This window comes from Bubalus kerabau, chromosome 2 (assembly GCF_029407905.1).
Source record: "Bubalus kerabau isolate K-KA32 ecotype Philippines breed swamp buffalo chromosome 2, PCC_UOA_SB_1v2, whole genome shotgun sequence".
Classification (NCBI taxonomy): Eukaryota; Metazoa; Chordata; class Mammalia; order Artiodactyla; family Bovidae; genus Bubalus; species Bubalus kerabau.
Window position 1 is genome coordinate 191,654,874 of NC_073625.1, and position 24,829 is coordinate 191,679,702.

The 24,829-nt window shown below is 54.2% G+C and overlaps 1 protein-coding gene across 3 annotated transcripts; it reads right to left on the reverse strand.

Moving 5' to 3' along the window:
* Positions 1-1,252: 1,252 nt before the first annotated feature.
* Positions 1,253-24,610, reverse strand: SLC19A1 (solute carrier family 19 member 1). 3 transcript variants are annotated; one of them, XM_055569841.1, is made up of 7 exons: positions 24,388-24,610; positions 23,713-23,826; positions 22,177-22,394; positions 17,433-18,201; positions 17,172-17,364; positions 14,363-14,504; positions 1,253-2,078 (listed from the first exon to the last, which is right to left on the reverse strand). In XM_055569841.1, exons 3-7 carry the CDS (start codon positions 22,387-22,389, stop codon positions 1,845-1,847), a joined length of 1,551 nt encoding a protein of 516 aa, XP_055425816.1. In that variant the 5' UTR covers positions 22,390-22,394; positions 23,713-23,826; positions 24,388-24,610; the 3' UTR covers positions 1,253-1,844. The 3 variants fall into 3 exon arrangements, with proteins under 3 accessions (XP_055425816.1, XP_055425815.1, XP_055425817.1); XM_055569840.1 differs by having other exon boundaries at positions 24,254-24,610; XM_055569842.1 differs by lacking the exon at positions 1,253-2,078 and adding an exon at positions 15,994-16,173 and having other exon boundaries at positions 14,401-14,504; positions 24,254-24,610.
* Positions 24,611-24,829: the final 219 nt, after the last annotated feature.

Below are 24,829 nucleotides of genomic sequence, written 5' to 3' on the forward strand. Positions count from 1 at the left end.
GTGCGTGGATATAGAGAGCTGCCACGGGTGTGCACTGGTGTGCATGGACATACACATGCGTGCAGGTATGTACAGGTATGCATAGGTTCATGGACATCAGAAGTACACGGATGTGAGTAAATACACGCAGGTGTACACAGATGTGAGATATAGATACATGCATGTAACTGTTGTTGGTGGAGGCCACAGGTGCCACACACCCATCTTCTCTCAGGTCTCCCTGGGGGCGGCCAGCAGCCTCACAAGCCCCTCAGAGCCGTGCGGGTAGCCTGTGCCCTGGGCTCCTGACCCAGCCGTGTCCCACAGCTGCTGCAGGCGTCTGACCCCTGAGGGGCGGGCACACTGCCCTGAACAGGAGCTCAGGACTGGGGGTGGCAGAGGCCGAGCAGGGGCCAGTGCCTGTGGGAGGCTGCAGGGGGAGCAGGAGGACCAGGCCACTGGGCCAGCCACACCGGGGGGCGCTCCTGGGGTCCAGGAGCAGGTCGTGGGGGCCTGGAGCACAGCCCTGCCTCCTGGGTCAGTAGCAGAGGCAAGCCCTCTTCCCTGAAGCCCCGCTGGTTCCCCGAGGATGGCGGAACCGGTGCTGGCTGCTGCCTCTTCCCGGTAGGGTCCAGGGGAAAGCTATGGCGTCTCCCGTGGACCCACTACGGGACCACCCGCCCTGACTGGCCTGTTGGCTGTGACTTACCACAAGTCCAGCCTCTTCCTCAACCCTCTGGGTGCCCTGAGATGGCCCGCTCACCCAAGTCAACCTTGGGGATCCCAGGGGCAGCCAGTTCTGGAAGCCCTGCCCCCAGCAGGCATCCTGCTCTGAAGTCGGAGCACCGGCCTTTTCTGTGGACCTTGGATAAAGGCCAGAGGCCACAGGGGGAGCTGGGATCAGCTCAGGTCAGGGTCAGGTCCTTGCCTGTGGCTAGGGGCAGGGCTGGGCCCCTCCATTGGCCTGGTGGACACATGGAGTCAGGTGCCCCCTCACGTGGGTTGCATGTCCATATCACGTGTCTGGGCATCACATCTCAGAGGATGTATGGCTGGCTCTCAAGCACCAGGACAGTGCCCAGGGTGGCACAGGCAAGTCCCCTCAGGGCGGGTGCGTGAGCAGCCCCCAGGAGGGGGACAGCATCAACCCAGCTCTGAGTAAAGGAGGAAGAGGGTCTGGGGTGAAGTCTGGAACTGAGGCGCTTCCACTGGACAGAACCACCCCTCCAGTGCCCTGCTTCTCCCCCAGAAACAAGCCGGACAAGGATTTGCACTTATGTCCATTTTTTAAAAAAGGTACAGAGCATCATTGAAAACGAAATCACCTGGACAACTGCAAATGTCCCAGTTTAGCCACAGCCCAGGAACACAGCCCCTCCAGCCCAGAATATCCCGTGGGGGCCGGGTCCCCTAGACTGGCATCCGGGACCACTTTGCTGGTTCCCTGGGACAAGTGGGACCTGCCTCCCAAGGAGGAGAAAGCAGGGAGGCTGGGTGGGCACCTGGACCCCACCACTGACCCCGAGTAGGCAGGGACAGCAAAGCAGCCCCCAGTAGCCAGGGTGCCCTGCAGGCTGGGGGTCACAGCCAGGGCATGAGGCAGGGCTGAGGGGTGCCATGCTCTGGGTGCCATAAAGCAAGTCAAGGACCCCTCGTGGAGGCCACTGGCCCTCGGACCGTGGGTCCCAAGGACAGACCACCAGGGCCTCAGTCACAGCTGCCACAAGGTGAGGATGTGGACATGATGTCGGAGACCTGGCTGCTGACACAGAGAAGACAGGGAGCTCTGAGGTCCAGGTCTGGCTTGCTGCCTGCAGTGTCAGGAATTTGACTGCCCACTGGTCGGGACAGCCGGTCAGCTGAGGTCAGGCCTTGGCCTCAGACTGTGGGCTCAGCTCCCCCACAGCAAACACACCATCCTCCGGGGCTGGGAGCTGGGCTCCATCCTGCGTGGCCTTCTCTTGCACGGGACTCATCAACTCTTGGGCCGCTGGCAGGGGCTGGTGGCGGCTCTGTTGGAAGTGGCGCAGGCCCACCAGCACGGCAGCAAGGAAGTAGGCGGCGAAGAGCACCAGGAAGTACACGAAGTAGACAAGGAACTGGAACAGAGAGGTGCAGGTGAGGTCAGGGGAGCAGTGGGGGAGGGGGAGGGGCACCCAGGGAACAAGAACAGGGAACAGAGGGGGCAGGTGAGGTCAGGGGAGCACCTGGGGGAGGGGGAGTGGCACCCAGGGAACAGTGACAGGGAACAGAGGGGGCAGGTGAGGTCAGGGGAGCACCCGGGGGAGGGGGAGGGGCACCCAGGGAACAGGGACAGGGAACAGAGGGGGCAGGTGAGGTCAGGGGAGCACCCGGGGGAGGGGGAGGGGCACCCGGGGAACAGGGACAGGGAACAGAGGGGGCAGGTGAGGTCAGGGGAGCATTGGGGGAGGGGGCACCCAGGGAACAGGGACAGGGAACAGAGAGGCGCAGGTAAGTCAGGGAAGCACCTGGGGGAGGGGGAGGGGCATACAGGGACAGGGAACAGAGGGGGCAGGTGAGATCAGGGGAGCACAGGGGGAGGGGGAGGGGCATGCAGGTGCCACAGACAGGGGAACAGAGAGGCACAGGCAAGGTAGCGGGAATGCCTGGGGAGAGGGGGCAGGGCACCCAGGCCTCCACAGGCCAGCCAAGCAGTGGCACACCAGCAGTTCTGAGCCTCTGCGTCCTGCCTGAGGCATTCTGATCACTTGGTGTGACAGCAAATGTGAGCTTGGCTCTGGGGCCAAGTCTTCACACCTGTGTGGGTGGAGCCTGGTGGAGGGGAACAGACCATCCGGTTGCCCAGCGCAGCCCCCACGGCCTTGAGGCCTGGGCAGCCCCGAACCCGGCGACCTGTGAAGCTGCCCAGCAATGATCCACAAGGACCAGCACAGGGGACCCTCCCACCTGAATCTCACATCACCGGGGGCATGGGTCCAGGGTGTCTCCCTCATCTGTCGGCCAACTGCCCAGAGCTCTACTCCCCCAGGGGGGCTCCTTAAGACCCCCTTCAGCACCAGCCCACTCAGCCCTCCTAGGAAAGCTCATTTTCAGAAACAAAACCAGGAAGTGAACCATCAGAGACTTCACTTCCGGGAACCTGGGGCTGGCATGTCCTGCCGGTTTCTCTCTGAGTGTGAGTGAAGCCCTGGACACTGCACAGAGAGCACTCAGAAGGTGACTGAAAGCTGGACGGGCAGACCAGCTTCGACCTTGCAATCCGAGGAGCAACACGGCAATGTGTTCCCTGGGTTTTTTCTTCTTTCTGCTGCCTGTATTCTTAAAGGAACCAAAGAAGCCAGCAAACCAGAAATCCCAAAACACATGGGGAAAAAACCAACACTAACAAAAGCTGCTCCAAACGAAGGATCAGGAGAGGGACCACCGGCCCAGCAGGACGGGACACTGAAGAATGGGAACCACTCTACTCCACCCCACCCTCATGACCCAGGCTGTGACGCCCCCAGTCTGGTCAGGGCCTGGTGGGGAGCTGGAATGTTCACCCCCACAGAGACCACACGGAAAGCCTGGGCTGTTGCTCTTAGCAGGCGGTGCCCCCCACTCGCTGAAGAGTCGGGACTCACAACCCACCCAGCAGTGGCAAGAATGCTCTGCCCCCACCAGAATCACTGGAGGCCACAGGGTAATGAGGCACCCAGGCCCCTCCCAACCACTGGTGGCCATGTGGGGAGCTGGCACTCCCATCCTTGCCCCCACCCACCCCTCAGTGTGAGGAGGGCTGATTGGGGAGGCTGGATACCCACCCCACCTGGCTGTAAAAAGGTACAAGCTCCTAGTCTTCTGCGAGGGTGGTGTCAGGAAAAGCCAACTAAAACAAAGGATTAAATAAGATCCAGAGGGACTTCCCTGGTGGTCCAGTAGTTAAGAATCCACCATGCCATGCAGGGGACGCAGGTTCAATTCCAGGTCAGGGCACTAAGATCTCACATGCCTCAGAGTAACTAAGTCCAAGTACTGCAACTAAGACCCAAAGCAGCCAAATAAATATTTTTTTTAAAATAAGATCTAGAATCTCATAACATAATGGCTAAAATGTACAGGTTTCACTTAAAAAAGTCACTCAGCAAACTTAGAAAAAGTTCTCTAAATGAATGAAATACAACGAACAGACACGGATACCAAGATGACAAGAGATGATAAAGCTTTGCAGAAAAGAAATGGAAGAGATAAAGAAGAAAAGTTACAGTAAAAGAAGAAAGCTACAGTAAACAACATAAAAACTTAACAGATGGTCTTGACAACAGAATGGAGGGAACAGGGAAAAGAATCCGTGCACTGGGAGAGGCAACAATAGAAATGAGCCAATCGAAACAACAAAACAGATAGGGAAACGAGCAGAGCCGCATTCTCTAGGGAACAAAACACCGTTATGGGAGTAAAACAAGAAGAAAGAAAAAGGATGGAACTGAAAAAGCACTGGAGGGAATAATGGCCGTGAAAATGTCTCAACTCTGGCAAGGGACGTAAACCTACAGATTTAAGAAGCTGCGTGTGTATCATGTCCAGTTGCTCAGTCATGCCCAACTCTATGCGACCCCACAGACTGCAGCCCACACGGCTCCTCTGTCCATGGAATTTTCCAGGCAAGAATACTTGAGTTGCCATTTCCCCCTACAGGGCATCTTCCCAACGCAGGGACTGCACTTGCATCTCCCATCTCCTGCACTGGCAGGCAGATTCTCGACCACCGAGCCACCCGGGAAGCCCCTTACGAGAGTGAGGGAACCCCAAACAAAACACCCACCGCAAATCAGACCAACACAGATCATAATCAAATTCTTGAAAGCTAAAGACAAAGAAAAAGGGAAAATCTTGAAAGCAGCCAGAAAAAAATGACACTGTAGGGGAAAAATAATTAGAATGACAGTGGATTTTTCATCAGAAACCAAGAAGGTCACGAGGAAATGATACATTTTTTCACATGCTGAACAAAAAAACTGTTAACCCAGAAACCTATTCCACTGAAAACATCCTTCAGAAATGAAAAGTAAATCAAGATACTCTCAGGTCAAGAAAAACTGAGACCAATTTGTCACCAGCAGACCTGCCCTGAAAGAATGCCTGAAGAAGGTTCTCTAAACAGAAGGTAAATGATAAGAAACCTGTGACATCAAGAAGGAGAAACAACAGTGATCAAAATTATGGATAAATAGACTTTTCGTCTCTCCAGTTTCCTAAATGTTTGATAGCTGAAGTAAAACTTATAACCCCATCTTAGGCAGCTCTAATGATATATAGGGGAAATAAATAAGGCACTTGTACTATAAACAGTGGAGAGAAAAGTGACTTAAAGGAGGTGAGATTTCAACACTTACTACAACTGGCCATTTAATACACAAAGCAACTATCAAAAAAGTCATCACAAGAGATACACTCAAATTATACAACAGATAACCCAAAATGAAGTTCTAAAGAATCTGTAAATAACATATAACAAGGCAGGGGAAAAGGCAACAGAAACAAAAGGCAGCGAATAAAAGGAAAATAAAAATGAAATGACAGATGGAAGTTCTAAGACAGCACAATTACACTAAATATAAATGGTCTAAATAAATCAATCAAAGAAAGAGACTGACAGAGTGAGTTAAAAAAACATGACACCCATATGCTATCTACAAGAAACTCAAGTATAACAATATAGTAAGGTTAAAAATAAGTAAAAATATCAAATAAGTTATTATTTTAAAATATTAAAATATTTAAATTAAAATATTTAAAAATATTTTAAAAATAAGTTAAAAATAAGTAAAAATATAGTAAGGTTAAAAAGGTCAGTTTTCATTCCAATCCCAAAGAAAGGCAATGCCAAAGAACACTCAAACTACCGCACAATTGCACTCATCTCACACACTAGTAAAGTAATGCTCAAAATTCTCCAAGCCAGGCTTCAGAAATATGTGAACCATGAACTTCCTGATGTTCAAGCTGGTTTTAGAAAAGGCAGAGGAACCAGAGATCAAATTGCCAACATCTGCTGGATCATGGAAAAAGCAAGAGAGTTCCAGAAAAACATCTATTTCTGCTTTACTGACTATGCCAAAGCCTTTGACTGTGTGGATCACAAGAAACTGTGGACAATTCTGAAAGAGATGGGAATACCAGACCACCTGATTTGCCTCTTGAGAAATCTGTATGCAGGTCAGGAAGCAACAGTTAGAACTAGACATGGAACAACAGACTGGTTCCAAATAGGAAAAGGAGTACGTCAAGGGTGTATATTGTCACCCTGTTTATTTAACTTATATGCAGAGTACATCATGAGAAATGCTGGACTGGAAGAAACACAAGCTGGAATCAAGATTGCCAGGAGAAATATCAGTAACCTCAGATATGCAGATGACACCACCCTTATGGCAGAAAGTGAAGAGGAACTCAAAAGCCTCTTAATGAAAGTGAAAGTAGAGAGTGAAAAAGTTGGCTTAAAGCTCAACATTCAGAAAACGAAGATCATGGCAACTGGTCCCATTACTTCATGGGAAATAGATGGGGAAACAGTGGAAACAGTGTCAGACTTTATTTTTCTGGGCTCCAAAATCACTGCAGATGGTGACTGCAGCCATGAAATTAAAAGACACTTACTCCTTGGAAGAAAAGTTATGACCAACCTAGATAGCATATTCAAAAGCAGAGACATTACTTTGCCAACAAAGGTTCGTCTAGTCAAGGCTATGGTTTTTCCTGTGGTCATGTATGGATGTGAGAGTTGGACTGTGAAGAAGGCTGAGCGCCGAAGAATTGATGCTTTTGAACTGTGGTGTTGAGTAGACTCTTGAGAGTCCCTTGGACTGCAAGGAGATCCAGCCAGTCCATTCTGAAGGAGATCAGCCCTGGGATTTCTTTGAAAGGGCTGATGCTAAAGCTGAAACTCCAGTACTTTGGCCACCTCATGTGAAGAGTTGACTCATTGGAAAAGACTCTGATGCTGGGAGGGATTGGGGGCAGGAGGAGAAGGGGACGACAGAGGATGAGATGGCTGGATGTCATCACTGACTCGATGGACATGAGTCTGAGTGAACTCCGGGAGTTGGTGATGGACAGGGAGGCCTGGTGTGCTGCGATTCATGGGGTCGCAAAGAGTCGGACATGACTGAGCAACTGATCTGATCTGATCTGAAGGTTAAAAATAAAAAGAGAGAGGCTTCCCTGGTGGCTCAGTGGTGAAAAAAAAATCCACCTGCCAATGCGGGAGACATAGATTCAATCCCTGATCTGGGATGATCCCATTTGCCACAGAGCAACTAAACCTGTGTGCCGTAACAGATGAGCCTGTGCTCTAGAGCCCAGGAATTGCGACTACGGAGCCCATGTGATGCAACTACTGAAGCCCACGTGCTCTAGAGCCTGTGCTCAGCAACAAGAGAAGCCACTGCAATGAGAAGTCCATGTACCGCAACTAGAAAAAGCTTGCACAGCACTATGAAGACCCAGCACAGCCAATAAATAAATTAAAGTTGGGGGGGGAAAAAGCTAAAGGAAAGCAGAATGGCTATGTGAATATCATGTAAAGTAGACTTTGGAGAAAAGAAAATCACCACAGGCAGAGAAGGACATTATATAATGTTAAAAGACTCAGTCTTCCAAGACATACCGTGCCTGTGTATACAAAAATAGCTGTAAAAATGTGAAGTAAAAACATGATAGAATTGAAAGAAAAAATAGACAAATTCACAATTATAAATGAAAACTTCAACATTCCTTTCTCAACAACAGGCCAGACAGAAAATCCATAAGGATACAGAAAAAAAACCAATACCACCATCAGCAATAGGATGTAATTGGTATTTATAGAATACTCCACCCCCAAACAGCAGAATTCACATTCTTTTCAAGTGTTCATGCAGCATACAACAAAACAGACCACGTCCTGGGCCATAAAACAAACCTTGACATAATGCAGATTGTGTTCTCTGATCACAAAAGAATAGAATCAAAAATATAAAGCAATAACAGAAAGATAGGAAAACAATCAAAACACTTGGAAACTAAACAAAACATTTTGAGATAATCATAGGTCAAAGAGAAAGTATGAAAAGAGACAAAAATACATAGAAATGAAAGAAAATGAAGATACAACATATCAAAATCTGTAGGATGTAGCTAAAGCAGGCTCAGAGGGAAATGTATATCAATAAATGCAAATATTAGAAAAGAAGTCTCAAATCATTAATCTAAGCTTCCATCTCAGGAACCTAGAAAAAGATGAGCAAAATAAATCCAAAGGAAGTAAAACAAAGGAAACAGTTAAAACAAAAGTTCTAGCCAGCGCAATAAGACAAGAAAGTAAATTAAAAACATGTAAGAAAAGACCTCCCAGAACAAGTAAGTGACCTCAACAAAATCACACAAGATTAACACATACAAGTCAATGTGTTTCTTATACAGGCAGACCTCAGAGATATTGCTCAGTTCCAGACCACCCCAATAAATATTGCAATAAAGCAACTCACACAAATTTTTTGGTTTCCCAGTACACATAAAAATTATGTTTACACTATACTATAGTCTATTAAGTGTATAATAGCATTATGTCTAAAAAGACAATGTGCATACCTTAATAAAAATATTTTATTGCTAAAAAATGCTAACCGCCATCTGACAATGCAGGGTTGCCACAAATCTTCAACCTGTAAAAATGTCAGTATCTTCAAAGCATGGTAAAGTGAAGTACAATAAAATGAGGTCTGCGTGACTTCCCTGGTGGCTCAGACAGTAAAAGCGACTGCCTACAATGTGGGAAACCTAAGTTCGATCCCTGGGTCAGGAAAATCCCCTGGTGAAGGAAATGCCAACCCACTCCAGTACTCTTGCCTGGAAAAACCCATGGACAGACGAAGGAGCCTGGTAGGCTACAGTCCATGGGGTTGCAAAGAGTTGGACACAACTGAGTGACTTCACCTTCTTTTTTTTCTTTCTTGAACTAGCAATGAACACCATGATACTGTTATAGACTGAACTGTCTCCCTTCAAAATTCATTGTTGAAGCCCTAACCCCCAGTATGACTGTATGTGGAGATAAGACCTTTCAGGAGTGATTAAGGTTAAATGAGGTTATGAGGGTAGAACTCGGATCCAGTATGACTGCTGTCCTTACAAGAGACAGAGATACCAGGAGTGCACACAGAAGAAAGACCAAGTGAGGAGAGGGGCCTTGGGAGGAACTGAGAGGGTAACAGGCAGGAAGGCCAGGGGTCTCCAAATGGAGGAAATAGCCTGCAAGTGTCAGACATTTTTCTCTCTCTTAAGCAGCAGGAGGAAACAAACTAGCAATATTTTTTTCCTTCTCTATACAAATTTAAAGAGAGGTTTCTCTTAAAATATTGTGTTGCCATAATGACACCTGGTTTCTCCTGAAGTTAGCTATTCTTGAGCCTAGAGATAACCAATGCCTTTTTCTTATGGAAATGTTTGTCTTAAGCTATGCTAATGTACTACGCCTTTACCCCAAACTCTGTCTCCAAGTCGTTACGCCTCTTGGCCCAAAACCTACTTGACAAACCAGTATGTTATACTCAGATATTGTTCCCCTAATCTATGTAAATGAAACTATTTGTATGGTGGTCTGCCCTTCTTTAAGATTCAAGTTAATTATTTTATGGCCCAAGATAAACCATTTGGTGCCATTCTACATTTTAAGACATTCCTTTCTTTCATTAACAGACTGCTAGTGACTATATAACATCCAGCTGAAGACTAGCAGGGGGGTACTCTTTTTGCCCCCTTCTGATGCCTATGTCAGAAGCTTTCTCTATCTCCTTTATACTTTAATAAAACTTTATTACACAAAAGCTCTGAGCGATCAAGCCTCGTCTCTGGCCCCGGATTGAATTCTTCTCCTCCGGGGGCCAAGAATCCCGGTGTATTCGCGTGATTCAACAACAACCTTTCAGAACCAAGCCTGCAAACACTTTGATCTCACACTTCCAGCCTCCAGATTGTTAGAGAATAGATTGCTGTTGCACAAACTGCCCAGTCTGTGATATTTTGTTATGGCAGTCCTTGCAGATTAATGCAGACACCAAAACTAAAACTATCACATAACAATTGCTCACAAAACACTGAAACACCTAGGAATAAACCTAAGAAAACATGCACAGCATCACAGTACTTGCATGCATGTCAAAAACTACAAAATGCTGAAAGAAATCAAAGAAGATCCAAGTAAATGGAGAGACATACCATGTTCACAGGTTGAAGACTCAACGGAGTAAAAGATATCTATTCTTCCAACACTGATAAACAAGCTTAATGCCATTCCTAGCAAAATCACAACATAAGTTTTTGTAGATATAGACAAGATTACTCGAAAATGTACAGGGAAAGGCAAAGAAACTCTAATAGCTAAAACAATTCTGAAAAAATTTTCAAAGTTGGAGGAATCAGGGTACCCACTTTCAAAACTTACCACATAGCTACACAAGCAGGGCAGTGTGGTGGTGGAGGAAGGGTGGGCACCCAGCCCAACAGAACAGAGAACCCAGAAGCAAGCTCACACAAGTGGTGAAAAAGCAATCCAGTCTTTCAACAAACTGTGCTGGAGCGACTAGACATCCACAGACAAAGGAATGGAACAACATTAATGTCACACCTTACACAAAAGTTAACTCAAAACAGGTCACAGACTTAGGTATCAAACTATAAAACTTTAATAAGAAGCTGGGGCAAATCTTTGGGACCCAGAAGCAGGCAGAGCTACTGTGTTCTGTGCTAAGTCACTACAGTCCTGTCTGACTCTGCAACCCTATTGAAGAAGGAATTCATAGGGCCTGGACTCCATCTTAGGCCTGTTCATGCTGATCATGCTTGGCCACCTTCCCAGTGGACTCTGAACTCTGTGTTTAGTGCCTATGAAAACAACACCAGAAGGATAAGACCCCCTCCAGACAGGGGAGCCTTGAAGATCATATCTAGGTTACTCATCGCCTAAGAGAAGACATACACTAATCACCCCTTCCTCCAGACAGGCCATAAATTTGTGTGTATCTATCAGAGTGTAACCTTGGGTTTATTGATTATTGGCTAATTGTCTGACTGAGCACATGAGCATGTGAATGATGGGGTTATTGGGATTGTATTTTCCTTGGTTTATGTAAGTCTCAAGGAATTTGGGGTGGTAGGTTCAGACACGTACACATGGGGTATAAAAGATTTTCACAGATGCTGGTCGGGGTCCCTGGCTAAGAGGAGACTCTGCCTTGGGCCCGCTGGTGTAATAAACTGCATTCCACTATCTGCACTGTCCTTCTGAGTGAGTTTGTTTCCCGGAACGCGTGGCTACAACACTATGGACTATAGTCCACCCGGTTCCTCAGTCCACGGGGTTCTCCAGGCAAGAATACTGGAGTGGATTGCCATTTGCTTCTCCAGGGGATCTTTCTGACCCAGGATTCGAACCCGCATCTCTTATGTCTCCTGCACTGGCAGGTGGGTTCTTTACCACTAGTGCCACCTGGGAAGCCCAGAATTATTTTATGTAATACCAAAACTAAGATCCACAAAAGGACAAAGGAATGAATCAGACCTCATCAAAATTAAAAACTTTTACTCTGCAAATAGACCTATTAAGAAGACAAGATGGTCTGCTATGGACTGGGAGATGCCTGCAAAGCACATGTCCAACAAAGAACTGGTATCTAGAATAAGCAGACATGCTCAAACTCAAGAATAAAAAGACAAAGGCCCCAACCAGGAAATGGGCAGGAAAGATACTCTTCACCCAGGAGGATGCAGCTGCACGGAAGAAGAGAAGCGTCACGGCCATCAGGGAATGAGTGTGTGCATGCTAAGGTGTGTTGGACTGTTGGCGACCCCATGGTCTGTAGCCGCCCTCCTCAGTCCAAGGAATTTTCCAGGCAAGAATACTGGAGTAGGTAGCCATTCCCTTCTCCAGTGGATCTTCCTGACCCAGGGATCAAAGCCAGGTCTCCTGCATTACAGGCAGATTCTTTACTGTCTGAGCCATCAGGGAAGCCCATCATAGCCATCAGGGAAATGCAAATTAAAACCACAGGGATCAGCTCTCCACACCATTCAGAATGGCTAAACAAATGGTGACCCTCTCAAAGGCTGGTGAGAACGTGGAGAAACCGGCCTCCTCAGGCATGGCTGGTGAGAATAAAAAAATGGTGCAGAACAGTCTGGCAGCCACCCCAGGACTCAATGACTGCCCTTCAGGGCATTTATCCAGAGAAACGGAAATCCAGGTTCACACAGAAAGCTACACACCAATGTTTAGAGCAGCCCCCAACTGGACCAAGGTGGGGCTCCTGGTAGTAAGCAGGTAAGAGCCTGGGTCCAGTCACCAGGGAACCCACACAGCACAGGACCTGATGGGAGTAGCTATGCGTCTCTAGGAGCTGGGATGAGTGGTTAAAAGTCAATCCTGACTCACAGGGTTCCATATAAGGGCACTCTCTAGATGACAACACTACAGAAATGGGGGCAAACCGGGGCTGCTGGGGTTGGGGAGGAGGCGGGGTGGGGCCCAGCGCGGCCACAGGGGATGGGCAGGCACGCTCCCATCTCGACTGTGGGGTCCACATCCCCCTAGTGCCTGTACCCCAGAACTGTAGGATGTGGCCAGTGGGGAGGCTTGGGTATGTGAGTCTCTGCATTACCTGTTACCCCATGAGTGTGTGGTGACCCAGAAACACTGTTTAACTTAAAAGCCAGCCCCCTAGGCCAGCTCCCCACATGCTCTGGGCTGGTTCCAACCACCAGCTCCGTTCCCCACCCCTACCTTCACTACCCATGACGGAGGGATGGGCCCTAGTGCACTGCACGCGGAAACAGTGCATGAGAGGAGCAGGGATGACTCTCCTGCCGGATGAATTTCCTGCCGGAAATTACCAGGATCCGTAATTTCTAATTACAAGCAAGCCTGTAGAGCTCCCTTTTAACCAGGAAATTAAAGCAGCCGAAGAAAAATCAATATAATGTCAGCTTGACCTGGCAAGGCCATAAAGCGCCACGTGGTGGGGCTGGGCTGAGACAGGGGAGGAAAGTCCAGCCCTGTCCCCAGCCTGGAGCCCCTGAGAAGCCCCACCGCCCAGAGCTGGGATGACCGGAGCTCCAGGGAGGGGGAACACCCCTGGGTGTGGAGGCCCCTCGCAGGCCAGGTGGACGGCTGCCAGCAAGGCCCACAGTCAGGCCAGGAGGCAATGGTGCTCCCTGCAGAGGTTGCCGCTCCAGAGGAGAGGCCTCACCAGTGGGTCCCAGTGAAGGAGGGCCCAACACACCACCTCTGGACAGAGGTCTGGTGCCTCTGGAGCCAGCCGTAGGCGCAGTCACACACGCCCCATGGGCCTGAGTCCAACTCAGCCACAGTCCCCAGTGTTCAGCCTGGGGGGCCCTCCTGGGGAAGCAGGGCTGAGACCTGCCTGCTCGGGTGGACATAAATAGCCACAGGCTCTGATGTCCTTTCAGAACCCCAGCCAAAAATCCCTCTTCTGAACATGAGGGTCTCTTGTGCCTGGAACCTTCTCCCTGGTCAGCTCTGGCAAGGGAGTCACCAGGGCAAGGCTGACCCGCCACCCTTGGACAGAGGGCTGGACTTCATGGAGCCGCCACGCCCCAGGGAGGCCCAGCTCCCAGCAGGTGGAGGCTGCAACAAGGAGCCCAGTGACAACCCTCCACAGGCCCATTCTCTGGCTAGTTCCAGCTCACTCAGAGGTCCTGCCCTGGCCGAGGCACCAGGAGTCCAGCCTGAGTGTATCCCAGGCCTCACGTTCTTCTCAGGAGACAGAGGACTGGATGGAGGGAGGGGTCGGGAAAGGGGCTGACAGGGACCAAGGTCAATAAACCCTGGAGCTCCGCTCTCATCTGCCCCCACAGAGAGCTGTCCCAGGAGCAGGACCCATTGCAGGAAGGCCTGTTGGAGGGCTCAGGGACTGCTCAGGACCATGCCTCCAGCCTTCCCGGGACCTCAGCCAGTGTAGGGGATACCCAGGGCCCCGAGAGCCCCTGCAGAAGTGACCGGCACCCAGGCTGGCCTTGGAGACCCCAGAGGTCTCACTGGACTTGACTGCACATGCCCGCTGCACTGCCCAATGTGGGCAGCATTCGCAGCCCCAACCTGAGCCCCGCAAGGGAGATGCACAGGTTGGCACCAGGCAGCCAGATTGCAGCCCTTGGCCTCCCTGCCTTCTGAGCCTTCCCTCCTTGTTCCCACTCAGTCCAGAGAGTCTGGCTAGACATGCCCCTGCCTGCAGCGTGTCTATGGTCTGGGTCCCAGAAGGGAGGCACTGCTGGCCGGGCAGGCACCAGGAAGCCTGGCCAGGACTTCTCCCCCAACCCACCCTGAGGCTTCCCTCCTCCAGGAAGTGAGCCCGAAAGCGGAGCTTACCTGAGAGTGGACCGGGAGGCCCAGGCCCCGCTTGTCGGAGACGATGAGGGTGATGATGGTCTTGAGAACGGTGGCGAGGAACGTGTTGATGCCGAAGACCAGGGCACGGAGCTCTTGAGAAAGAGAAGCCGCGATCTGAAAACTTCACAGGGAAGCGGGCCGAGGTCAGATGGCCGGGGCGAGATGCGCCCAGAGGTGCAGAGGACCCAGCTAGATGGCAGTGCCCTCAGGCAGCCAGAACAGCTGCAGGTCCACCGAGGCTGCAGGGCTTGCAGGGAGACCATGAGGCCCATGCAGCACCTGGGCTGCCCACCGCCCTGGGCCTGTGCTCTGAGCTGTACATCCTCCCTTCGTGACCCATAAAAGGAGTGCAGAGCCAGGCGCAGAAGGAAGCCCTGGGAGACAAAGGCTCCTGGAAACCCCGGGACAAAGTAAGTTGTCATCACTATAGGGCTCTCAGAAAACCGTCCCCCTGAAAGCAGGGTGTTAACACAACCACAGGCACAGACGGGCACGAGGAAAATTCCGGATTTAAAGTGCTTTGCTGTTAAATGAGTCAGTAAATTAGAAAAAGACCCATAAAACAAATAAAGAAGCAAGAGGAATTAATATGCTCAGTGCTTCCAGCGCTCTGCACAGAAATTAACATTTGAACACACTTTCAATTAAAAGCTCCAAAGTGCCTTAAAAGAAACTAGACAGGAAACGTTCTCAAGTTCCGAAGAATGAGTAAACAAAAATAGCCAAGAAGCCTTACATAGAATGACAAAGGCTGGGGAGCTTCTGCTACGGGTGCAGGAGGGTTGGGACGACAAGAAGTACATGAAGTGCCAGGGTGGGCAGGAGCACAGTAACTCAAGCAATAGATTAACTCCTGGGAAACAGGAGCCCAGCCAGGTCCCACCGGTACAGGCAGAACAAGATGCCACCTGTGTGACTGGGGGAGATGATGCTGCCAGAGCTCCACGAGCGGGATTAAAGCCAACGGTAACACGGTTACACACTCCGTGAAAGTCCCCACCACCACACCCACATGTGGGCTGCAGATGACCGGGGAATAGGAAATCCCAGTGGGAAACTAATGGGTGTGAACTGGCCAGGACAGCAGTAGGGGCCGCTGGCCCACAAGCCACCCTCCACCTGCCATGCAGGCTGTGTGCCTGCCTAGCTGTGTCTGCAGCATCTCTTAAACCCTTTCCTTTCGTGAACTCTGACCTGGCTGGCCCACTTCCAGAACCACCTGAGGCCATTATCAGAACTTCAGAAGAAAAATGTAGGTGAGAGGGTGAGGCTTCTGAGCTACGCGTCTCAGGGAGATACTGGAGACGGTGGCCTTGTCACCAGGAAGACCAAAAACAATGCCCTCTGGACACGGAGCCTCAGACTTATGAGGTGGGGGAGTGATGACCCCGGCAGCCTGACACCCACATGTCAGCCACGGGGCCTGGGGGGGGCCTGTCTCATATTTGACCTTTTTTGCATCGTATTTGATCTTTCTGCTACAAACACCCATGGCTTTTACAATCGACATACGAGACACTACGTGTCCTGAGAGAAGTGAGGGGAAGACACCAAGGGCCCTGGCGCCCTCTCCACAATGCTGACAGTGGCAGGAGAGGTGGGGCGCTTACAGGCTGAGAGCAGGTCAGGACGGGAGGATGCAGCGTCCCGCTTGTGTGGGAGGCCAGGCCCGGGGCCACGTCCATAGGCAGTTGGGGAAGGCAGCCATGGCCACAGGGGCAGGAGGGCGGCGGAGCATAAACCGTGCCAGCAGGGCCAGGGTGTGGTCTGGGCGCCTGGGCAGCACTGGCCTAGGAAAGGAAAGGACCAAGTCTGATCCAGGCTTCCTCCCACAGACCAGGGCAAGCACGGGTCTGACGCGCAGGGGGACTATGAGGCGGTGTAGGGGAGCCAGGCCACCATGCCGTGGGCAGGGGGGCGGGCGGCAGAGGGGCAGGAGTCTGAGGACACCATCCAAGTTCAACACAAGGTGGGGGCAGATGTTCTCACATGGGTGTGACCACAGTGGATGGTCCACGTCGGGACGAGGTGCCCCTGGGGAGACGGGGCGCAGAGGGGAACTGGAGCCAAACAGCTGGGGACAACGACAGGCCACCTGCCGGGTACGGATGTTGAGTATGTGCTGTGTGTCACATGCGTGGTGTGAACACGTGTGTCTGGGGTGAACACACGGTGGGAGAGGTCTGTTCAGAGGGTGCACTGAGGGGTCAGGAGCCAGACCCAGCAGGACGTGGCTGGGGAAGGTTCTGGAAGCCACAGTGGGTCGGCAGGAAGCTCTTGGGACATCCCCGGGCAGTTGCAGGAGCGTCGCCAGGGATGTGAGGAACCAAGGGCATCAGGGAAGGTCTCCTTTGGGCAGAAGGCCAGCTGGGTCACCCAGTTGCTGCTGTGAGCCGCTCTGCCCAGAAGCAGGAGAGGACGGGAGTGGCCTCAGAGTTACCCATGACAGGACCTCAGGGCCAGGAGGCAGGACTTCAGAGGTCCAATCTGTGTGGACACCAGAGGCTCATGGGGGGCGCACAGGGGACACCCACACAGGTCAGACTCCTCGCCCAGCCTTAGGGTCCTGGCAGCTGGGACAGGGCATGCTGTGGGCAAGGGGGCTCCTGGCTAAAGGCACTTGGGGCTCACGCTACAATATGAGCAGTACATACCCTGCTGCTCCCCATGGAACCTTCTGGAAGGAGGCCTTCTACTACATACAGTCCATGGCCCTCCAGCCACCCACCACTCCTCCCCCCGCCACTTCCAGTTTCTCAGGCCACCTGCCAGCCCCAGCCCAACTCACGTGGCGATGGGCACCAGGAACTGGTAGGAGCCGCGGAAGAGCACGAAGGCCGCGTAGCACAACCAAATGTCATCGGTCTTGTACATGAGGAACACCAGCCCCGCCTGCAGCACCGTCACCACCGCGATGACCAGCCTGGCCCACAGCGCCCAGCGGATCTTCACGAAGCCCGCGGCGAAGGAAGTGAGGGCACCTGGGGAGACAAGTCGCGTCACGGCCATCCCGGTGGTCAGGGTCGCCGCCCCACGGGGCGGGGCGTACCTAGCAGCGTGGAGGCAGCGTCCGCCCCGCCGTTGTAGACCCTGGTGGTGTCCGTGGTGGGGTGAACCACGTTCCACAGGATGTGCACGTAGTAGACGATCAGGTAGTAGCCAGTGGAGTTGAAGACCCACCAGAGAGACCAGAGGCGCAGCTGCGGCAGCTGCACCGCGCGGCCCAGCTCTCTCAGCATGCGCAGGAACGTTGAGTCCCGCCAGGCGGCCGGGAGCCAGCCCGGCCTCGCGCCCGCGGCCTGCACCTGGCCCGGGTTCATCTGGTCTAGCTCGGAGGGCGCGGCCCCGGCACATACGGGGGCTCCGCGGTTGAAGAAGAGGCTGCGCTTGGGGCGCTTCAGGAAGAGCGCCAGCACCAGGCTGAAGGTGAGGAAGGCCAGAGAGATATAGTTGAGCGTGGAGAAGGCAACCCTGCCTATGGTGACCAGCAGCTGGCCCAGCACCGAGCTGGTGAAGACGCCCAGCAGTACTGAGGCCCGCGAGTAGCTGGCCATGCGCTGGTAGCGGGCAGGGGGCACCAGCGAGAAGATGTAGGAGGAGTAGGCGATGCGGGCAGCCATGGTGATGCTGAAGAAGAACTCCATGAACTGCATGTGCAGCACGGTCGAGCCAAACAGCAGCAGGAGCCACACAGACACGTAGCTCAGGCCTTGCAGCAGCAGCACCGGCTTGTAGCAGAGGTAGTCGGTCAGCAAGAAGATGGGCACCAGCACGGCCAGGTATGAGTAGGACAGCACCGGCGTGATCTCGTTGGTGACCTGTGGGACAGCACATGCATGACCCCCAGCCCCAGAGCACAGTCCCTGCTGCTCTGGGCGCCCGTCATGTCTGCTGGGCTGGGCCTAGCATCTGCGAGCCCCACATGGACCCCATGCACCCCCAAGTCAGCCCATCTCCTGTGCCCCTTTATCACAGTGCCCCACCAGGACTACGTGATGAGTACTGCCCTTCAAACAGGTGCAGCACTTAGGGCTGTCCAGGGCATCCGAGGAAACAGAGAGACGCACAACCAGACCCCCAAACGTGTTCCACTCTGATCCCATCCCCAAGGGCGTGCTCCTCAGGAAGCAGTTTGGTATTGACACCTGCAGAGCACTGATAAGTGTGCTGAAAATAATCAGTAACTACATGCTAAGCCACGGTGATCCAGGCTTGTCTCTAATGAAATAACATGACAGGATTTCACCTTAAATCTAACAATATAGAAAACAGAGCTGTGACTAATCTACACTCTTGCCAGCAGCCGAGGAAGCCCTTCAGCGGGCTGGTCTCACTCAGTCCCAGGGCACAGGGGACGCTACAGCCACCCTTGCACCAGCCATGCAGGAGAGCAAAGCTGGGCCCTCACCCCCACCTGTCAGGCAGGACTAGGAGCTGCCTCCATGGGAGCCAGGACTCCCAGCTTCACCAAGGGAGCTGTCCATGGCCTTGGCCATTCAGCTCTCCACTCAGACAGGGCCGACCCAGCAGGACACTCCCTCCTGGGCACGCAGGGCAAGGCCACAGCCACAGACCCCCTCTGGATGCGAGCCAGATGTCTTCCCATTGCCCAGGAAGGGCCACCCTGGGCCTGCCCCCTAGGAAGAGGTCCCAGCTTTTGAGAGACCCAAGTCTTTGGCCCCGCCGCCCTTTCCTGGGGGATGCACACGGGAGGTAGCCTGTGCTCAAAGCCTCTCCCGAGGCCCAGCTGGGTGTTTAGCAGGTGGTCTCCTATAGGAATCCAAATGACCCCACCTGACCCTCCCAGGGGCTTCATCTGACCCCAAATGACCCTCCCAGGAGTTCCACCTGACCCCAACTGACCCTCCCAGGGCCTAGCCATGGCTCAGACCAGGCAGGGGCAACAACAGGTGAGCCTCTGGCCTTGTTGGGCTCTCAGAGGCTTTGGCCTCCCTTGGTTCCCACCCAACTCAGGGCGCTAACCCTGACTGCACCTGACCACCTGCTAACACCAAGGCCCACTTCACAGATGCACCAAGGGCCCAGAGCTGAGCTCAGGTCAGCATGCGGGGCCCAGCTGAGCCCACTGCTTCCTGGAGGCTCACCCATGGTTTTCTGCAGCCGTCATGTCTGTCCACCCAGAACTTACAGCCTACCTGGCTAGGCCTCAGCACTGCCTCTCAGTCTGTGCTCGGGACCCCAAGCTGGCCACACACTCACTGCCTCCAGGGCTCCCCATCCGCTGGAAGCCACCCAATACTGAGCACTAGAGCTTTGGGACAGTCCAAGACAGTCTTGGTGCAAGTCTGTTCTCAGGGGTGCTGAAAAACCAGTGCTGGTCCCAGAGCCATGGGGGCTGGCTACAGGGTCAGAGCCTTGTTTATGGAAAATTCTGGGAACATCAAACAACCCCTATTAGTGGTCGAGCCCTCTTGGCAGGCAGCTTGCGCAGCTGCGGGGCTGTGGGGTCAGAGCCGCAGGAGCCCAGCCATTCTTCCACATCCCCTCGCTGCTGCCCAGGCCCCGGATCCATGTTCTCCAGCTGGGCAGGCACACAGGCCAGGGGGCAGACCCATGTCGTATTTAGGAACTGCGGGGAGCACGGCACCCACGGAGTCCCTGTGGCAGGTGGCATGAGGGCCACCTCATCCTGGCCCAGCCAGTGTTGCTGGGCCATGTTCCCAGCACCTCGGTGTGGACAGGCTTAGATCCAGACTGACAGGCAGGACAAGGAAGCCACGCCCACACCAGGATCCGGGCAGCCAACAGGAGGCTTAGCCGGGGCGCCATGGCAGGCAGGACAAGGACAGGATGCCATGGGCTCTGAGGACCATGGGACAAGGGGTGCAGGGCAAGGCCAGGCCATAGGTGACCAGAATTCCAAAAGGAGTGGCGTCAACAGCCTACACCTGGCTGCACCCAGAGGGGTGCAGGAAGCAAGGGCAGGACAGGGGCTGTCACACCAGTGACAGGCAGGGTCAGCCGCGGGCCAGCAAGGACTACTGTGTAAAACGTCCTGGGCCGGGGTCATGGTGGAGGTTGGGGGAGGGGGGGCGGCTGCAGGACCCAACCCAGGCAGCTCAGGAGCAGAGGAGTCATAGGCTCTGAGGTGCAAAGCAAACCTCACACCCGCCAGGAAGTGCTTCATGAACCAAAGGGCAGCCAGGGCGGGGGCGGGGGGTACCGGATGTGTGTGCAGGCAACACTCAGCACAAACCGGGAAGAATGGGGCTGAGTTCACAGTGAAACTGCGGCCCAGAGGCCGTGGCAAGCGGGGAGGAAGCTGGTGGACAGGAGACACCGGGCCTCCAAGTACCAGAAGCCCACCAGGCACAGGTAGGCAGACGCCCGCAGAGGGGGAAGCTGGCAAGGCCAGGCTTGGGGACAGCCAGGAACATGAGACGCCACAGCAGAAATCAAGGAAATCCAAGCCCGGCAGCAAGCCCTTCATCTATCAGATGGGCACAAACTCAACACCACTTGGTGGGTGCTGATGAAACGAGTCAGGGCCCGGCCTCGAGCTGCAGAGGGTGGAAGCGACTGCAGCAGCGTTTCCCCTGGGGGATGGGATGAGCTGGAGACCTCAGAGACCCTTGGAGCAAGGCGGGGGAGGGGGTTCTTGGTGGTTTGAGTCCCTGGATAGTATCAGCCTGTATCTATGTGGGAGAAATGACTGTGGCCACAGACCCGCCGGGCTCTCCCCAAACAGGCCTCTGCCGATCTCGGGTCACATCCAAGGCCTGGTGGGCAGCTTAATTTCTGGAACCTACTACTTAAGCGCTAACTTGTGACCTGAGAGGGCAGGCAAGTGGGAGCTTACTACAGAGATTTTCCTTGTAGTTATTTTAATGGCACGTCCCACGGGGGCTCACTCCTAAGTCATCTTGGCAGTGGACGACAGGCCCTTGCAGAACAGAGTGGCGTCCAGGGAACTGGCCAGTCAGTGAATGGGGGACGTGCCATACTCAGTGCTGGAAGGAGGCAAGGTCCCCCACCCCAGACTCACCTGGGAAGTCACCCCTCTGGCCGTGGGGTTGGAGCCCTCACACACACATGGCTTTGAGCTCAGGCATGACGCCAGGGCACACGGGTGTGTCTGGTTTCCAAGACGGCTACTTTGAGGGGGCAGGCTCGTACGCATGGTGATTCCATATGGCTTAATCCTGGGGTCACTGAGGGGTGGGGGCCAAGCCCTGGACCAGGGAGAGGCAGGAGCTCCCTGAAGAAATCAAGCGGGAAATTCCCATGGGACCCAGTGGGGTCCAGCACCAGTGGCAGGGGGTGTGGAGGCCAAGGTCACCCTGCAGGGGACAGACGGGGTTAGGGTCAGGCTCTGGGGTGGCAGGTGGTCCTAAGGCAAGACGAGGAGGGGCGGTGAACAGACCCTGGCCATGTGCTCCATCAACCAACGGACTCTGAGCTCTCTTGATTTATTTTATGGAGACGGAAACCAGCAGGGACACTGCCTGCTGCTGCTTTTACTCTGACGCAAGACTCCCATGGGGTATAAGATTATTAGTCAGGTTCCAATGAGATCCTTTGTCCTTGTTGCTGAGCAATAGGCAAATTCCTTCTGTAATCCCTTCCGCAAACAGGCCTCTACTGGAAGCAAGGGCTCCACAGATGGGTGGGCAGGCAGACGAGGCCCCTGGGCTCTGCCCCAGAGGCCCACGGCGGGCACAACCCCTCCACCAGAACTGCCACCACCCCACAGGGACTGGTGGCTGCCAGTGCCTGCAGCCGTGCAGCCCCTGTGCTCCGGCCCGTCCCACCCGCATGCGCGCCCAACGTGCCTGCGTCTGCGTGAAGTTCTTGTCGGGGCCTAGGAGGTAAGGCGTGATGAAGCTCTCCCCAGGCCGCATCTGGGCCATGAAGCCGTAGAAGCAGAGGAAGAACACCAGGCACAACCAGGACTGCTGCTCACGGCCAGGCTGGGGCTCCGCTGGCATCTGCTTCTCCACCTCTGGGACAGAGAGCGCCATGCTGCCAGGAAATGGACGGGACATTGCACCTGAAGGGGAAGCTAGAGTCAGGGTGGCTCAGCAGACAACTTCGGCCGCCTCCCCCCAAAACTCTGCGGTGACGGGCTCCCCACCACACAAGTCATTCAACCAGAACTCACATCACACGGAGGAAGGGGCCCCCAGCCCCAGCCCTACGCCCCCAACCTGGAGCTTGTGACCATCCAGACGCCAGGCCCACCCAAGCTAGGGTGTCACCACCTCTGGGGGCTCCAGGGCCTCAGATCCATAGAGTGGCGGGAACCACGTGGGGCCCATAAATGCTAAATAACTTAAAGTAAATGCAATTTAAGATCCAGGAACCCCAGGGTCCAGTCATGCGCTCACAGTGCCGCCTGCTGTGGGCCAGTGGGCAGGCAGGACCCCTGTGCCCTGCCCCAGAGGTCCAAGGCAGACACGACCCCTCTGCCGGACCTCCCCCCGCAAGGTCTGACGACCGCTCTTGTGGCTGGAGTCTCAATGTCACATCACCAGGCATGTCCATGTGCCAGGCACAGCAGAGGGGCAGTCCTGAGACAGCCAAGAGGAAGGGGTAGGAAGAGGCCCTGCTGGGCACACAGCCCCTCCGGGAGGCCAGGGACACACCCGGGGAACAGCACAGAGGTCCATGATGGCGGCAGCATAAGACCCCTCCCACGTCCCCGGGCAGGCCTGGGCCACGCTCAGCAAGGGAGCTACGGTCTGATGAGCAAGTTCTTCCTTCCTCTCTCGTTCATTTCTGGGAGGAAAACGGGGCAGGGGTGTCACAGCAGTAACCCCCTGGAGAAGCCGAGGTTGGTGGGTTTATTTGTGAGGCTACAAGGAAGGCAGCAGCGGCCCAGGGGTTACTGGGTCCTAGGACCTGGTCCCAGCCTTCTCAAGAGCTAAGTGAAACACCAGCCAAGAAGGGGGGCCAGAAACCCCCGGGAGATGTGGCTTCCCGGAGAGCACACAGGCCAAATGGCTCCAGCAGAAAGACTCTGTTTAAGGCGGGTACACACGGCCCCCACTCCAGCCCCAGGACTCCCCTCAAGCTCACTCACAACTCCTGGGCCACTGCTGCCTGAGTGCCAGGAAAACGGAGACCCTCAGTCAGCTGAGCACCCAGCATGGGGTAAACAGCCAAGAACTTACAAAACACAGGGCCCCCAGGAGCGGGTTCTCACACTCTCTGTCCCTAGGGTCCCCGGGAGCAGGGTCCTACAGGCCACCATGCTCCCAGCCCCCACAGGCTCAAGAGTTCAGGAGCCCCCACGCTCCCTGTCCCCAGGGGCTCAGGGGCCCCTGTTCTGAAAGGTGTTGTCTCCAGAGTTGACAGAGATTCCCTACCTGGTGCCCCCGAATCCTGAATCCCAGGGCAGAAATCTCAGACTCCGGAGCACACCGGCTTCTTCATTTCTACTTCCTGGACTCCCACAGCTTCTGAAGCCTGAGGCGGTGCTTCTGAGAGTCCCGTGAGAGTGAGAGGCTGTCAGTAGGTCTGGGGCAGGCAGGACTCTGCTCCCTGACACGCCCCCCTATCCCCTCCTCCCCCGCACTCCCAAACAACAGAGCTGATGATAGCTCCACCCCCAGAATCTGAGGCCAGCACCACAACCCCCAGCGCTCAGACACCCGGCGCCCAGCCCTAAGGGTCCCAAGAGTTCCCAGGGTCACAACAGAGTGGTGGACCACCGCCCTCCCCAGCAGCACAGATCTGCAAGAGTCCACAGCCTGTGATGGCCAGGGAGCTGGTGAGGGGGTGGGGGGCAGGTCTGCAGACCCTCGGGGTTTACATGGGGGCTCTGGGAGTGTCCCACCAGCTGCTCCCCTCCAGCCCACCCCATCCCTGCAATCTGGGGAGGCTGAGCTCGCTGCTGGAGTCCCTCACCTTCCTCCCCCAGCCAGCGAGAGAAGCCTGGGTTCCTCAGCCCCTGGACCACAGGATGAGGAGGGCCCAGGGTCACCTGCGCCTCGTTCCTCTGGGCTGCAGCCTACTGGTTGGTGGGTCTCCCTCCCATTTACCTGCCTCTGCACAAACTTCTGTTCCAGACGACACAGGCACAACCTCAGGCCTGCTCCTCCCTGGGGTGGCAGAAAGAAAGCAGCCTTTTCATCTGGACTAGGGTGCTGGGGAGGTCAGGGAGGTCCACTGACCACTCCAGAAGGAGGGACCCAGGCTGCCTCTGTGTTTTTCTGTGCCCTGGTGTCAGGGACCCACTCTCCAAGGACGAGCCAAGACGCCCACCCAGGACAAAGGCAGTTGCCTGTCCTAAGAAACATCTACGGCCTGGTGGACAGCCCAGTGACCCTGGAGCCCAGCCCCGCCCACCCCCCACCCCCATCCCACCCCATGCCAGGGGAGCAGAAGCAACAGTGAAGACCTGGAAAGCTCAGAAGGTCCCAGACCCTGTGAGGTTCCCTTCAGAAATGGTCACTTTCACTTCTGCTTTATGTTTTCTCCTGA